This window comes from Myotis brandtii, unplaced genomic scaffold, assembly GCF_000412655.1.
Source record: "Myotis brandtii unplaced genomic scaffold, ASM41265v1 scaffold363, whole genome shotgun sequence".
NCBI lineage: Eukaryota > Metazoa > Chordata > Mammalia > Chiroptera > Vespertilionidae > Myotis > Myotis brandtii.
Genome location: NW_005363938.1, coordinates 2,185,871 through 2,200,174, shown reverse-complemented (window position 1 = coordinate 2,200,174; position 14,304 = coordinate 2,185,871). Strand labels below are relative to the sequence as shown.

Genomic DNA, 14,304 nt, shown 5'->3' with positions numbered 1-14,304 from the left:
GATAGACTGTTTCTCCAATCTTCTGTCTGGCCTCCTCTAAGACATTGTCCACACAGCTGCCCCTCTAACGATGCCCCTGAAAGGTGAAACCCAGTGGCCCCACCTCCTCTGCCTGACCTCCAAGACCCAGCATGATCCAGGCCACCTCTCCTTCTTAGTCCCCCCTGCCACACACACACCCTCCTCTGACCTCACTGGATGTCCTCCAGGTCATGCTGTCCCCTCCATCTTCCCCTGCCCACCCCACCCACCGTAGCTCATATGTCACTCCCACCTCCAGGAAGCCTTCCTGATGGCACTGTGTCAGCCGATTCAGGTCCCCGCCTCTGTTTCCAGTGCATCGGGGGCTTCCTTGGTTATGGTGCAGCATCCCCTGTGATGAAGGCAGAAGCAGGGGGACAAAGGGAGATGACGTGGTCCAGAGGAGATGACGGGGCTTGGGCCAGGACTGTGGGGACGCAGATGCTGAGAGGCAGACAGCTTGGGGCCTGGTTTGAATCAGCAGGATTTGCTGAAGGGGTGGTGTGGCTGCTGGGAAGGAAAGCTCTAGACTTGTCCCTGTGCTCTCCCCTCTCTCCCCTCTGGTCCCAGGAAGAGCAAATGAGGCAGAAGGACTCCCGGGCACGGCTCACCAGCTGCCTCCTCCGGAACATGAGGGCGGTCAAGTGCCACGGCTGGGAGGGGGCCTTTCTGGAGAGAGTCCTGCGCATCCGGGGCCAGGAGCTGGGCGCCCTGAGGACCTCCGGACTCCTCTTCTCTGTGTCTCTGGTGTCCTTCCAACTGTCCACGTTTCTGGTGACGTCACCCTGGTCTCCCTGCAGAGTGTGGGCTGGGGAGAGGGGGTGTTGGGGGAGGAGGATGAGGTAGGTGGAGCCCCCGAATCCTGGAGCCTTTTTGCAGACCGCCCTTCCTGGATCCTGCTCTCGCTCAGGGGTCCCTGCTGATTAGCTAATCAGTCAGATCATTCCCCGAATGCGGCAGTGTCTGGGAAGGCCTGTCGTTCTCCTGAAAGTTCGAGTCTTCTGAACTGCCGCTTCTACTGCTGTGGGGAATTGGTGACAGGTGCAGGCAGCTGCAGAGATGGAACCCCAAGTTCACCCTGCTGTGCCCCCCCACACACACACACACACTGGGCACAGTGCCTGTCCTGTCTTTTTCCAGTTGATTTCACAAATTCCTGCCAGATTAGCCTTCTGAAGCATGGCTTTGACTGCAGTCACGCCATTGCAGTCAAACCCACAATGACTCACTGCTGTGTCCAGAATAAAATTCAAACCATAAAACATTCAAGGCTGGTGACAAGTGGGCCTTAACCACTGTGTCCAGAAGGATCTAGAATCCCAGGGGCCATTTGCCAGGACACCAGATGTCATCAACACAATCAACACTCAGAACTGCAAGTGCCATCACTTAGAACCACGAGGGCTCCCCCAAAAGGATCACTGAGTCACCATCACAACAAGTGACCGTCAAAGTGATCAGCACTGACTAAGCATCACATAAGTGACCATCACACCAAGTGACTTCTAGAGCCAACACATCACCAGCATCTAGAACTGAACCGTCACACCAAGTGACTTCTAGAACCAACACATCACCAGCATCTAGAACTGAACCGTCACACCAAGTGACTTCTAGAACCAACACATCACCAGCATCTAGAACTGAACCGTCACACCAAGTGACTTCTAGAACCAACACATCACCAGCATCTAGAACTGAACCGTCACACCAAGTGACTTCTAGAACCAACACATCACCAGCATCTAGAACTGAACCGTCACACCAAGTGACTTCTAGAACCAACACATCACCAGCATCTAGAACTGAACCGTCACACCAAGTGACTTCTAGAGCCAACACATCACCAGCATCTAGAACTGAACCGTCACACCAAGTGACTTCCAGAGCCAACACATCACCAGCATCTAGAACTGAACCATCACACCAAGTGACTTCTAGAACCACAAATGCCACCGATACCTAGAGCCCTCAAGTGCTGCCAATACTTGCTACTTTCACAGACTTGCTATTTTCCAAGGGTTTCTAGAATCACAAGTCCCACCCACATCTGGAACCACAAACTTCTACACGATGGCAAATGCCACCGATACCTAGAGCCCTCAAGTGCTGCCAATACTTGCTACTTTCACAGACTTGCTATTTTTCAAGGGTTTCTAGAATCACAAGTCCCACCCACGTCTGGAACCACAATGCAGAATGGTGGTATCCCCCAATGCCTGGAATCCAGAGTTTCTGATACCTACTGGCAATGGGGCCGTGTACGCACTCCCTTCACCAGTAGCAGAATTTGGGGGGGAGGAGGAGGAGAGGGAGTGAGAAAGGGGATGAATCAGAGCAGCAAACGGGGAGGGAAGGGGCAGAGGCTACGGCAGAAGGTGTCAGCAAACATCCTCAAAATACACAGCCTCACCAATCCAGCAATCTCACATGCATGGATTCATTTCGGTTCCCTTTTTACACAAAGCAATTTTATCTTATTTCTCTTCTTTACGGACTCTACTCATGTTGTGCCTCCTTGGGGGTGATGAAAATGAGACAGCAGTTGCCTGATTGAGCCAGTCCTTTCAGACTTTGTGACTTTGACTTTCTGCAATTGTTGTCAGAAGGTCTGTGTTTTTCTGCCTTTACAACTGATAATCCTCATTCCCATTTCAGCCTTTTTGTTGTTGTTAATCCTCACCCAAGGATATTTTTCTATTGTTTTTTTTTTAGAGATTGGAAGAGAGAGGTAAAGACAGAGAGAAATATTGATGTGAGAGAAACACATTGATTGGTTGTCTCCTGCACAAGTGCCGACCAGGGCCTGGGCTGGGGAGGAGCCTTCAACCAAGGTACGTGCCCTTGACCAGAATTGAACCTGGGACCCTTTGGTCCGCAGGTTGATGCTCTATCCACTGAACCAAACCGGCTTGGGCCATCCCTCTTTAAATGGCCCCCTTTGACCTTTCCAAGGAAGGGTTTGGGGTTGGGAGCAGAGGGCACCCCCAGGTGGACAAGGCTTAGAATCGCTCCTGATAATAGCCTGCTGATGCTGTCTTCCAGGGTGTAGCCTGCAGAATGGCAGCTCCATCTACCAATTATGCTAATTAGGAGCAAGGAGGGGGGAGGGCACCACCACCATCACTGCCACCACCCTCATGAACATCATTTTTGTCACCTAAAAAGCTTTGGCCCTAGCTGGTTTGGCTCAGTGGATAGAGCGTTGGCCTGGGGACTGAATGGTTCCGGGTTCAATTCCGGTCAAGGGCACATACCTCGGTTACAGGCTCTTCCTGGGCTGGGCCCTGGTCAGGGCACGTGCAGAAGGCAACCAATTGGTGTGTTTCTCTCACATTGATGTTTCTCTGTCTTTCCCTCTCTCTTCCACTCTCTTAAAAAAAAAATCAATGGAAAAATATCCTGGGGTGAGGATTAACAAAAAACAAACAAAACAACAACAAAAAAAAGCTTTGTACTAATTTTTGTACTAATGCCGTGCAAGTGAGCAAAGCCTGCAGACAGGAAGCTTTTCCCACCCTCTTGAGACACCCAACACCCAAAGCCTGAGTTCTTTTATTTTTGTGTTTTCTATTTTTTGTTAATTCTTACGTGAGGATATTTTTTCCATTGATTTTTAGAGAAAATGGAAGGGAGGGAGGGAAAGACAGAGAGAGAGAAAGAAAGAAAGAGAGAGAGAGAGAGAGAGAGAGAGAGAGAAACATCGATGTGAGAGACACATAGATTGTTTGCCTCCCGCATGTGCCCCTACCCACCAGGGCAGGGGAGGGAACCTGCAACCCAGGTACGTGCCCTTGACCAGGAACCTGCCGCCCTTTGGTGCGTGGGCCGATGCTCTAGCCGCTGAACCGCACCGACCAGTGGCAGCCTCAGTTCTTTTTTGGCCTTCCGGCACGGGTGACCCCAGCTTTGTTTTCCCCAGTCCCGGGTGTCCTTCGACCGCCTGGCCGCCTTCCTCTGCCTGGAAGAAGTTGACCCTGAGGCTGTGGTTTGGAGTCCCTCCAGAGGCCGTGAGTGCTGGGTTCAGCAGGAGGGGCGTGGGAGGGATGAGGGTCTGAGCAGGATGCCAGGGTCACACTCAAGCCAGTGAGAAGCAGGCAGTTTGTTCAGCAGGAGAGGTTTCGGGCTGCCTCTGGGGGGCGGTGCCTGGGGGGCTCTCTGGGACAAGGAGGCCAGCCCGGAGCCTCTGGTGTAACGGGCCTTTTATGCCTGCAGCCGCCAGGGAGGATTGCATCAGTGTGCGAGAAGGTACCTTTGCTTGGTCCCTGGAGAGCCCGCCCTGCCTACACAGGTACAGAGGGGCTTCCCTGGTAGCTACCTTCCGCTGACAGGGAGAAAACACACTTCCTACTTGAGAGATGGTGCGGGTTTGCAGCCTGGGGCTGGAGGGTGGGTGAGCCTGGGCTGGTGTGCTGCCAGGGAACTCCCAGGAGCAGCCCCGTCAGAGAGTCTCAGAAAACAAGAGCTCCTGCAGATGGGGGGACGGGGCATCCACGCCTTCCTCTCAGGGAGGAGGCAGCCTCTGCTCCCCAGTCTGGACAAGATGGCACGAGAGTCCTGGCCAAGAAGAGCCCTGGCCCAGTCAGCCATGCCTGCTTCGCTCCCTCCTGTGTCAGTCCCTACATCATCGTCACCTCTAGCCTTCAACTCTTCGGCTAGGTCTTCGTAGCAGAAGACCCCAGTCAGCCCCAAAAGTCCCTATAAAGGGAACTAAAATGCCCTGGCCAGGATCTGTCGATTGTCATTTGCTCACTTCATAGTGTTTATTGAGCACTTACTATGCGTCAGACCCTGTTTTAGGCACTAGGGATAAAGTGAACCAACCAGAAAGGACCCTGCACCCTTGGGGCTGACATTCTGATGAGGGGGGCACGCAAATGAGAAACCAGTGGGAGGTGACAGAATGTGGTGTTGACAGGATCCTGCGTAGTGAGAGAAGGTCTGGCATTTAAACTGAAATCATAATGAAGGGAAGAAATGAGCCTTGCACACGCCTGAGAGAAGAGCTTCCTAAGCAGTGGAAACAGCATGTACAAAGGTCCTGGGGCAGGAGTATGCCTAGACCCAGGTGCCTTCACCTCATCATATTAGCCTCTGGGGTTGGATAACTCTGTGAGGGGGCTGTCCTGTGTATTGTGGGATGTTTAACAGGACCCCCGTTATTCACCCTCTAAATACTGGCAGCAACCCTCTCCTCAGTTGTGATAACTCAAAATATCTTTAGGCATCACCTAATGACACCTTGGGGGGCACAATTCCCCCCGGTTGTGTTTGAGAAACAGGAGGTCAGTGTGGCTGACGCAGAGCAGCAGGAGGCTGTGCATCTTTCAAGACTGTCAGAGCCCTGCATGACATGGGAACTGGTGGAGGGCTTCAGCAGGGGATTGTCATGATCTAACTCGGGTTTTAACTCCAGTCTCTTTGGCCCTTGGGTGGAGAATGAACAGGGGCAGGGGCCAAGGACAGAAGCAGGAGGAGCAGTAAGGAGCCTATTGCAATGATTGAATCAAGACACGATGCTGGTTAAATCCTCCTGCCACAATAAACTCTGTGTGTGTACGCATGTGCATACATATGTGTGCATGTGTGAGAGCATGTTTGTTTACATGTGCAGGCATTTGCGCGTGTCTGGATGTGTGCATGCATCGTGTGTGTGTACATGTATATGCATTTGTGCACAGTGTGGTGTTAGATGCGCACACATGCATGCACATGTGAACATACATTTATTTAGATATGCATGCACTTGTGTGTGTGCATGTGCACATACATTGTGGTGTTATGTGTGTGGATGTGCATGTATGTGTTCCCATGCACATACATGGGATATAATGGCTGCTTGCGTAGCCAGACAAGGATTAGGAGAAGGAAGGACTGCCCCTGAACATCCTCTTAGCAACCTCCTGGATGAAGCACCAGTGTGAAAGCCTAGCTGTGTCTGGGGTTCACCAATTCTGCACAGACTCAGGCTGGGCCTACCCAGGATGCGTCTCCCCTGCAGGATAAACCTCAGCGTGCCACAGGGCTGCCTGCTGGCTGTGGTTGGTCCCGTGGGGGCAGGGAAGTCCTCTCTGCTCTCCGCACTCCTCGGGGAGCTGTCAAAGGTGGAGGGGACCGTGAATATCAAGGTGAGGCCACACCCCCTGCCTTTCTGCTAGAATGTCCCCCCTCCTAGAGCCCTCTCTACACCTCCATGCCCCTCCCCCTCCTCTCCATTTTCTCTCTCCACCTTCCACCACCAGCAATAGCCTGGCGCTGGCTATTCCTCCATAATCGCTCCTGCCTCCATCCCCAGTGGCCTCATTGCCAAAGTGAGTTGTGTTTTAGGGTCCCGTGGCCTACATGCCCCAGGAGGCCTGGGTCCAGAACACGTCCGTGGTGGAGAACGTGTGCTTCAGGCAGGAGCTGGACCCATCGTGGCTGGAGAGGGTCCTGGAGGCCTGCGCCCTGCGGCCAGACGTGGGCAGCTTTCCTGCAGGCGTCCACACCCAAATTGGGGAGCAGGTGAGGGCTCCGGCCTTCTTGGGACAGGGAGGCACTCTGTCTGGGGTCATTTGCTTCTTTCTCTGAGCTGGGGATACTGTGGTGAGAGGGACAAAGGGGAGACAAGGAGGGCAGGGAAGTGGGGGAGAAAAAGGGCTCAGCTTAGGGTCACGCACATAATAGGTGCTCAATGAATTGTTATTAATGAATGAATGATAGAAAACTGAGGTCAGGGAGAGCCAGAAAGGCACGGCAGGGATTGGCGGTGACCGGCTCTCCAACTGGGAGTGGGGAGACCTAGGCACCTCTCCTGCCCTGCATTTTTGGGTGACGTTGGTCAAATTGCTGCCGGTCCCTGGACCTCAGTAAAAGGCCTGGGCAGAGGTAGCCAATAAACAGGACAGATGCATCCAGAGCTATGGATTGGGCAGGGTTGGCAAACTATGACCACAGGTCAAATCCGGCCCACCATCTGTTTTTGTAAATAAAGTTTTATTGGGACACAGCCATGCCTATCTACGTACCAGTGGGCCATGGCTGCTTTTGTACAGCAAGGGCAGAGATGAGCAATTGTGACAGATACTGCCTCCCCCCCAGCCCCCCAGCAAAGCTTAAAATGGTTACTATCAGGCCTTTTACAGCAAAAGGCTGCTGACCCCTGGATTAGGGAATTGAGAGTGGAAAAGTAGGAGTTCAAGTTAAGGAAATGGGTGGGATTTTCTGGAAAGAAGGGGAGAGGGTGCAGGAGAGGGTCCCCTATGTGAGAGGAGCATCCAAAGAGGAGGACGAGGTGCTTCGAGGCCAAGCGAAAGGTGTTTCAGAAGCAAGGGGTGCTTGCTGGCCTCTGTGCCTGTCCAGCTGTGTCCCATCCTTTCTGATGGGACGCCCGTCCCAGGGCACGGAAGCCCCGTCCTTCCAGAGCTCAGATCCCAAACCTCTGTGTTACCCTTGATACCCCTCTTTTTCTTACACCCTCATCTAATCCATCGGCTAGTCTTGTTGGGTCCACCATCGAGGCAGACCCAAAATGTTCTGGTCCCATCTACCATCAGCTCTCCCTCACGTTGCTGCAGCACCCCCTGGCTGCCCTCCTTGTTTCTGTCCTCAAATCCCAGCAGCTAAACGTAGGTCAGATCATGTCCCTTCTCTGCTTGGGATCCTCCAGGGTATCTCCACTCAGAGTCAAAGTCGAAGCCCTGACCATCACTGACCAGGCTCCCCCTCAGTCCGGCCCCAGTCATCTCTCTGGCCCCATCTCCCATCATGCTCCACTCCAGACACATGGTTCTCCGCATGTTCCTTGCAGGCTCCCCCTCAGTCTGGCCCCAGTCATCTCTCTGGCCCCATCTCCCATCATGCTCCACTCCAGACACATGGTTCTCCGCGATGTTCCTTGAACACCCAAAGCACACCCTCACATCGCAGTGGTTCTCAACCTTCTGGCCCTTTAAATACAGTTCCTCCTGTGGTGATCCAACCATAAAATTATTTTCGTTGCTACTTCATAACTGTAATGTTGCTACTGTTATGAATCGTCATGGAAATATCTGATATGCAGGATGGTCTTAGGCGACCCCTGTGAAAGGGTCGTTCGACCGCCAAAGGGGTCGCGACCCACAGGTTGAGAACCGCTGCATTAGGGCCTTTGCACCTGCTGTTCTCTCTGCTTGTATAGCTCTTTCTCAGGAGTCCACATGCTCCATCCCTCACTTTTACCAGGCCTCGACTTACATGTTTTCTTCATGTTTCCACCTAACCCCGCACAGCAACCCTGCTCACACTGTACACCCTAGGCCCTTCCCCTGCTTTATTATTCTTCATAGCACATGACACCATCTGATAGGTGATATATTTTACTCATCTGCTTATTGAATATCTGTCTCCCACCCCCACCCTCATTAGAATGAAAGATCCATGGGAGCAGGGGCTGGGCTTTGTTCATTGCTGTGTCCCAAAGCCTAGAACACTGCTGGTATAACGTAGCCTTGCAGTACATATGAGTGGAATGAGTGAATGAATGAATGAATGAAAATAAGGACTGAAAAGCTGCCACTGGATTAGGCAACAGGCAAAGGATGACTGGTGTCCTTGAGGAAGGCAGTATTGGTGGAGAAAATGGGAACAGAAGGCAGATTCAAGTGGAGGAGGAAGCGAGCGGGAGGAGAGAAAGCCGTGGAGGGTGCAGACAACTCCCCCGGAAAGCTTGACTGGAAGGGGGAGAAGGGAGGCCGGGTAAAGCCCGGAGGTGGAGGAGTATTGGTTTGAATGCAAGTGTGACAGCTGGGAGGTGGCCCTGGAGGACAGGCACAGTGAGCTGTCCCTCATTCTGATAAGCAGATGTGGCCCCGTCGTAACAGCTTCACCCAGCCTCATCCCTCTCTTGTGGCCACAGGGCATGAATCTCTCTGGGGGCCAGAAGCAGCGGGTGAGCCTGGCCCGGGCCGTGTATAGGAAGGCTGCTGTATACCTGCTGGATGACCCCCTGGCATCCCTGGATGCTCATGTCGGCCAGCACATCTTCAATCAGGTCATCGGGCCCAACGGGCTGCTCCAGGGAACGGTAAGTTTGGGGAAATGTATCAGAGGGCACAGGGCAAAGGCAGAGAAAGCATAACCCAAGTCTATCTCACCACCACCCTCCTTGAGTCCAATTTTCCTCTTTGTAATGGTCAGCTTTTTCTTGACAATGCTACATAACAAACAACCCCCTGAGCCTCAGTGGCTTACAACAGTGGTGACTTTTGGCTTATGAGTGTGTGGTTAAAACTGCTGCAGCTCTGCCTCCCTCCCTCAGGTCACTGGGTTCAGGTGAACTGCTTGTTTTGAGACATAGGTTGAAGGAGCCCCTGCATATCTGTATTGTGACATTGCTGTTTGAGAGATAAAGGGCAGGAGCTTGGGAAGGGGGAACTTGCCCCCCTCTGAGCCCCAGGCTTTGGAAGACTGGTCAAGCACCCGAGTGTAACTCCCACCCCTTCCCTTCCCAGACACGGATTCTCGTGACCCACGCACTCCAAGTCCTGCCCCAGGCTGATTGGATCGTGGTGCTGGAAGAGGGGGCCATTGCAGAGATGGGTTCCTACCAGGAGCTTCTGAACAGGAAGGGGGCCCTGGTGAGCCTTCTGGATCGAGCCAGACAGCCAGGAGGTAGAGGAGAAGGAGGTACTGACTGGGCTTTGCTGGTTCTCTGTGCCTGGCTCCTATCAAGGATCCCACTGGCATGAGTGGATTGCTCTGGCCGCACCCTCCCTGCAAGTCCTGGCCTCAGGCAGGGGCTATGTTAAGCGCATCTTTAAACATACAGTATTTAGCCCAGACAGTGTGGCTCAGTGGTTGAGCAACGACCTATGAACCAGGAGGTCACGGTTCAATTCCCGGTCAGGGCACATACCCGGGTTGTGGGCTCGATCCTCAGTGTGGGGCGTGCAGGAGGCAGCCAATCAATGATTCTCTCTCATCGTTGATGTCTCTCTCTCTCTCTCTCTCTCTCCCTCTCAGAAATCAATAAATTTAAAAAATAAATAAACATACAGTATTTAATTTGATCTTCACAATAATCCTTTGAGGCACATGCAATTCTTGCTGCCATTGCACAGGTGAGCAAATTGAGACAAAGAGAATTAAATAATTTGCCCAAGGTCACAAGATTAGAATTTGAGTTTATGCCCATAACTGCTACAGAAACTGAGCAAGTTCACTTGGTGCCTAGAGGCCAGGTGACCCAAGCCACGCTAGCTAGGGCTTCTCATGATCCAAAGAACACAATGCCTGCTGGGAAAATGATGATGTTCTGGAAGCGAAGTCACCAACCCAAGCTCACCCAGAGTGAGCGATGGGGAACAGCCCCCGGCACCTCACCTCCACTGACTCATTTACTCATCTCTACGCCTCTGTTAGGTCAGCACCTTAATTACCTCCATTTTACAGATGAGGAGACTAAGGCCCAGAATAAGGAACTGGCCCGAGGTAACATGGCTTAGAGGTGGCGGTCCTGGGATTTGAACCCAAGCAACTTGACCGAGAGCATGTGGTGTTTCGCCCCTCGGCTGTATACTGCCCCTCCGTGACAAAGCGAGACTCGCACCCCGGTGCCCCAGCCCCAGGCTCTGTCTCCTCTGAAAATATCTGTTGAGCGCTGGTGGTGATTCACAGTGTCACTGTCCTGGAGCTGAGGATGGACCCTGCCCAGGCCAGGGGGATGGTGGGGGGACCAGGGCCCTCCCTGGGGAAGATGACACCTAAGCTTGGGTAAAAGTTGGAAAAGAACATTCCAGCCACAGTGAACTGCTTGTGCAAGGGTGTTGGGGGAACGCGGAGTAGTGTGGCCATGGCCATGTTTACTGATGTATTCCAGCCCCAAGTCCATAGCAGGGGCTCGATTATATTTACTGAGTAAATGAAGGAGTGCGTGATTGGATGGATAACATTCCTGAGAACCCTGGGAGGACTGCCAGAGGTTGCAGGAGCCAGAGCAGAGGACACGGGTGCTCAGACAAGTTAAGGCCATACAGCCAGTGGGTGTCAGCATCCGGACTCCACTGTGTGACAGGACTCTCTTGACCTTGCAGAAACAGAACTCGCGACCAGCATTCAGGACCCCGGAGGCTCTGCTGGAGGCGGGAGGCCCATGGGTGGACCAGAGAGGTGAGTTCATTGTGGTCCTGAGCACAGGGAGGGCACAGGCGGAGGCTGAAGACCACCTGCGGCTCGGGCCGGGCGGGGGGGCGGGCAGCCAAGACTCTTCTGGAGCGAACACCTGCTGAACACCCACCATGGTGCTCAGCTGTGGGATAACTCACCAAAAGGTGTTTGACAAACAAATGGGTAAAATGATTAAGTCCCCAAATGCCCAGTTCACAGAATGACCAATTTGCCTTGAAGTGCAAATACACTGCGTGGCCAGATTATTATGACTGGCCAGATTATTATGACCACCCATCAGTACAATGAAGTGAATTAGTTATGCAAATAATAATAATAATAATAATAATAATAAAACCTTGAGAGTATTTGCTTAGGAGGGTTTCAATATTCAGTATTTTTGGAAGTGTCAATGAAGTACTGATGGGGTGGTCATAATAATCTGGCCGGTCATAATAATCTGGCCACTCAGTGTATATAGATGATAGATGGATAGATAGATAGATAGATAAAGGATGGATAGATGGTAGATAGATTGATAGGAGATAGATTGATTTGACAGTATATATGGATGAATAGATATAGAGATAGATGTATAGATGTAAATAGATGAATATGTAGACAGATGATAGATATAGATAGACAAATGATCAGATAGATTGATAAATGATAGATGGATCAATGATAGATTGGTTGATGTATGATAAAAAGATAGATAGTTTGTAGATGGATAGATAGATAACAGATTGGTTGGTAGATGAAAGACAGATAGATAGATTATCCCCATTTTACAGCTGAGGAAACTGAGTCACAGAGAGGTTAAGTCAGCTGCCCATGGTTTCACATTTAAGGTTAAGCCAGCCCCACTCATTCATAGATGAAAGGAACATAAAGAAATCTTCAACAAGTGAATTGTGCAGAATTGACATTCTGCCAACCTAGAATGACAAATCTGAGGGTAAACAACAGGGGCAAAATGATTGCAGCAAAGCTTAGGCCAAAAAAACACAAACCCTCCCAAAACCAAGTTCTGAGGTTGGGCAAATAAGTTCATTCAGTGAAAGGGTCTTGAAACAATGGGCTTGTTCGACTCTGGGGTAATAGATGGCATTTAGTTGGGCAGTACAAAGGGAGGGCACAGCATGGCACCTACTTGGTACTCAGTGTGTTGATTGAATGAATGTATGAATGAGTGAATGAATGAATGAATGAATGAAGAGTGTACCCCGGAGCTCAGTGTTCTATCAGTGGCCATGACGGTTGGGCACACACACACCCCAGGAAGAAAGACTAATTTGTCTGCATTTCCTCTAAGTAACAGGTCCATGAAGTCAATCCCTGAGGACAGCACCACTTTGGAGGCCCAGACAAAGGTTCCCCTAGATGACCCTGAGAAGGCAGGACTGCCAGCAGGAGGGGACAGCGTGCAGTATGGCAAGGTAAGCATCAGCTGCTCCCTGCCCTCCACTTCTACTGCTACTGCTGCCCTCCGGGGCTCAAGACCTGCCACCAGATAGAGCACTGGGTGGGGGGAGGCAGTCACATTTATTGAACATCTACTATGTGCCAAGTAAGATTCTAGACACTTCCTATTTCTTAATGTTCACAAGCACTCTAAAATTAGATGGAGATGTCCTATCCGGTTTGGGTCAATGAATAGAGCGTCAGCCTATGGACTGAAGGGTCCTGGGTTCGATTCTGATCGAGGGCACATGCTTGGGTTGCGGGCTTGATCCCCAGTAGGGGGCATGCAGGAGGCAGCCAATTGATGATTCTCTCTCATCATTGATGTTTCCATCTCTCCCTCCCTCTCCCTTCCTCTCTCTAAAATCAATAAAAATATTTTTAAAAAATAAATAAATAAAATTAGATGGTGATGACTCCATTTTAGAGGTGAAGGAACTGAGGTTTTAAAGAGTTGGGAGGCTCCTCTGTGTTCTCATAGCTAGCAAGTGACCAACTTGGACTCAAATCTAGGTCATTCCTAATCTGGAGCTTGTACTATTCCTTCTCTGCTGGTTCTCCACCCATCCACTCACATACCTACTCATTCATTCATCCACCTGTCCACCTTTCCACTCATTCACCCATCCACCTACCCCATCTGTCCTATTCACCCATCCATCTACCCATCTACTCACTCATCTATTCATTACATCCAACCTTCCAACCACCTATCTATTCATCCATTCACCCACCCATCCACTTACCTATCTTCCATCTACCCACCGATCCATCCACCCATTTATCTATCCTCTCATCCATCCACCCTTCCATCCATCCATCCCCACCCACCTACAGACCCACTCATTTATTCATCCATCAACTCATATATCCATTCATTTACCCATTCGCCCAACCACCCACTATCCCACCCAACCATCCACACACTCATCCACCCAGCAAACATTCCAGAGCCTCCATTACGTGCCAGGTAAAGTCTCTGCCCAGGTGGAGATGGCTTGCTAGTGGGGGGAGAGAGTCAGCAACTAATTAAGCTAACAAGCAAGGTAATATCAGATAATGATAAATGCTACAAGACAACACAGAAGGGCAATAAGATGGCAACCAACCAACAGGGGCCCGCTTGGATAGGACGCTCCCAGAGTAGCATTTGAGCTGAACCCTGAGGGATGCAAAGGAACAAGCTCTGGAAGGAGCAGAGGGAACAGCATTCTGGGCAGAGGGAACAGCAGGTACAAAGGCTCTGAGGTGGGAAGGAGCAAAGAAAGGGATCCCAAGAAATCAGCAGGTAGTGAGTGGGGGGGTAAAGTCAGAGAGGGGTACAGGAAGTCTGCAATTTCTTCTGAGAGCAAGAGAAACCATGTGCCGGTCAGCAACAGCAAGATCGGGCCAGGCTGATATTTTCAAAAGTTCACTCCGGCTGCAGCTGTGGGAGAACTTCAGGTTGGTAGGGGGTGGACTTTAACCAAGTGGCTTAACCTATCTGTGCCTCACTTTCCTTATCTGTCAGATGAGGATAGAGACACATGCCTGTCCCATAGTAAGTGTTCAATAAATCACTCCAAAGCCAGGCAGCGCCACAGCCTGTCACTCTGAAGGCTCCACTGGCCCTCTGGCGTTCTGTAGAGGAAGGGGGCCCTGAGGCTGGGTGGGGCCTGCCGGGGAGATGGTGCTCCAGGTGGGAGGTACTGAGAG

General features: G+C 51.4%; 1 protein-coding gene across 1 annotated transcript in view; it reads left to right on the top strand.

Annotated features, from left to right (window-relative positions):
- The window catches only part of ABCC6 (ATP-binding cassette, sub-family C (CFTR/MRP), member 6), a 53,081-nt gene that overhangs the window by 22,394 nt on the left and 16,383 nt on the right, over positions 1-14,304 (top strand). The window contains exons 12-20 of the mRNA XM_014544394.1: positions 592-864; positions 3,929-4,031; positions 4,237-4,312; positions 6,023-6,149; positions 6,349-6,525; positions 8,897-9,064; positions 9,492-9,666; positions 11,073-11,148; positions 12,467-12,584. Coding sequence (XP_014399880.1) covers positions 592-864; positions 3,929-4,031; positions 4,237-4,312; positions 6,023-6,149; positions 6,349-6,525; positions 8,897-9,064; positions 9,492-9,666; positions 11,073-11,148; positions 12,467-12,584 — 1,293 coding nt within the window. The remainder of the gene's footprint in view (positions 1-591; positions 865-3,928; positions 4,032-4,236; positions 4,313-6,022; positions 6,150-6,348; positions 6,526-8,896; positions 9,065-9,491; positions 9,667-11,072; positions 11,149-12,466; positions 12,585-14,304) is intronic.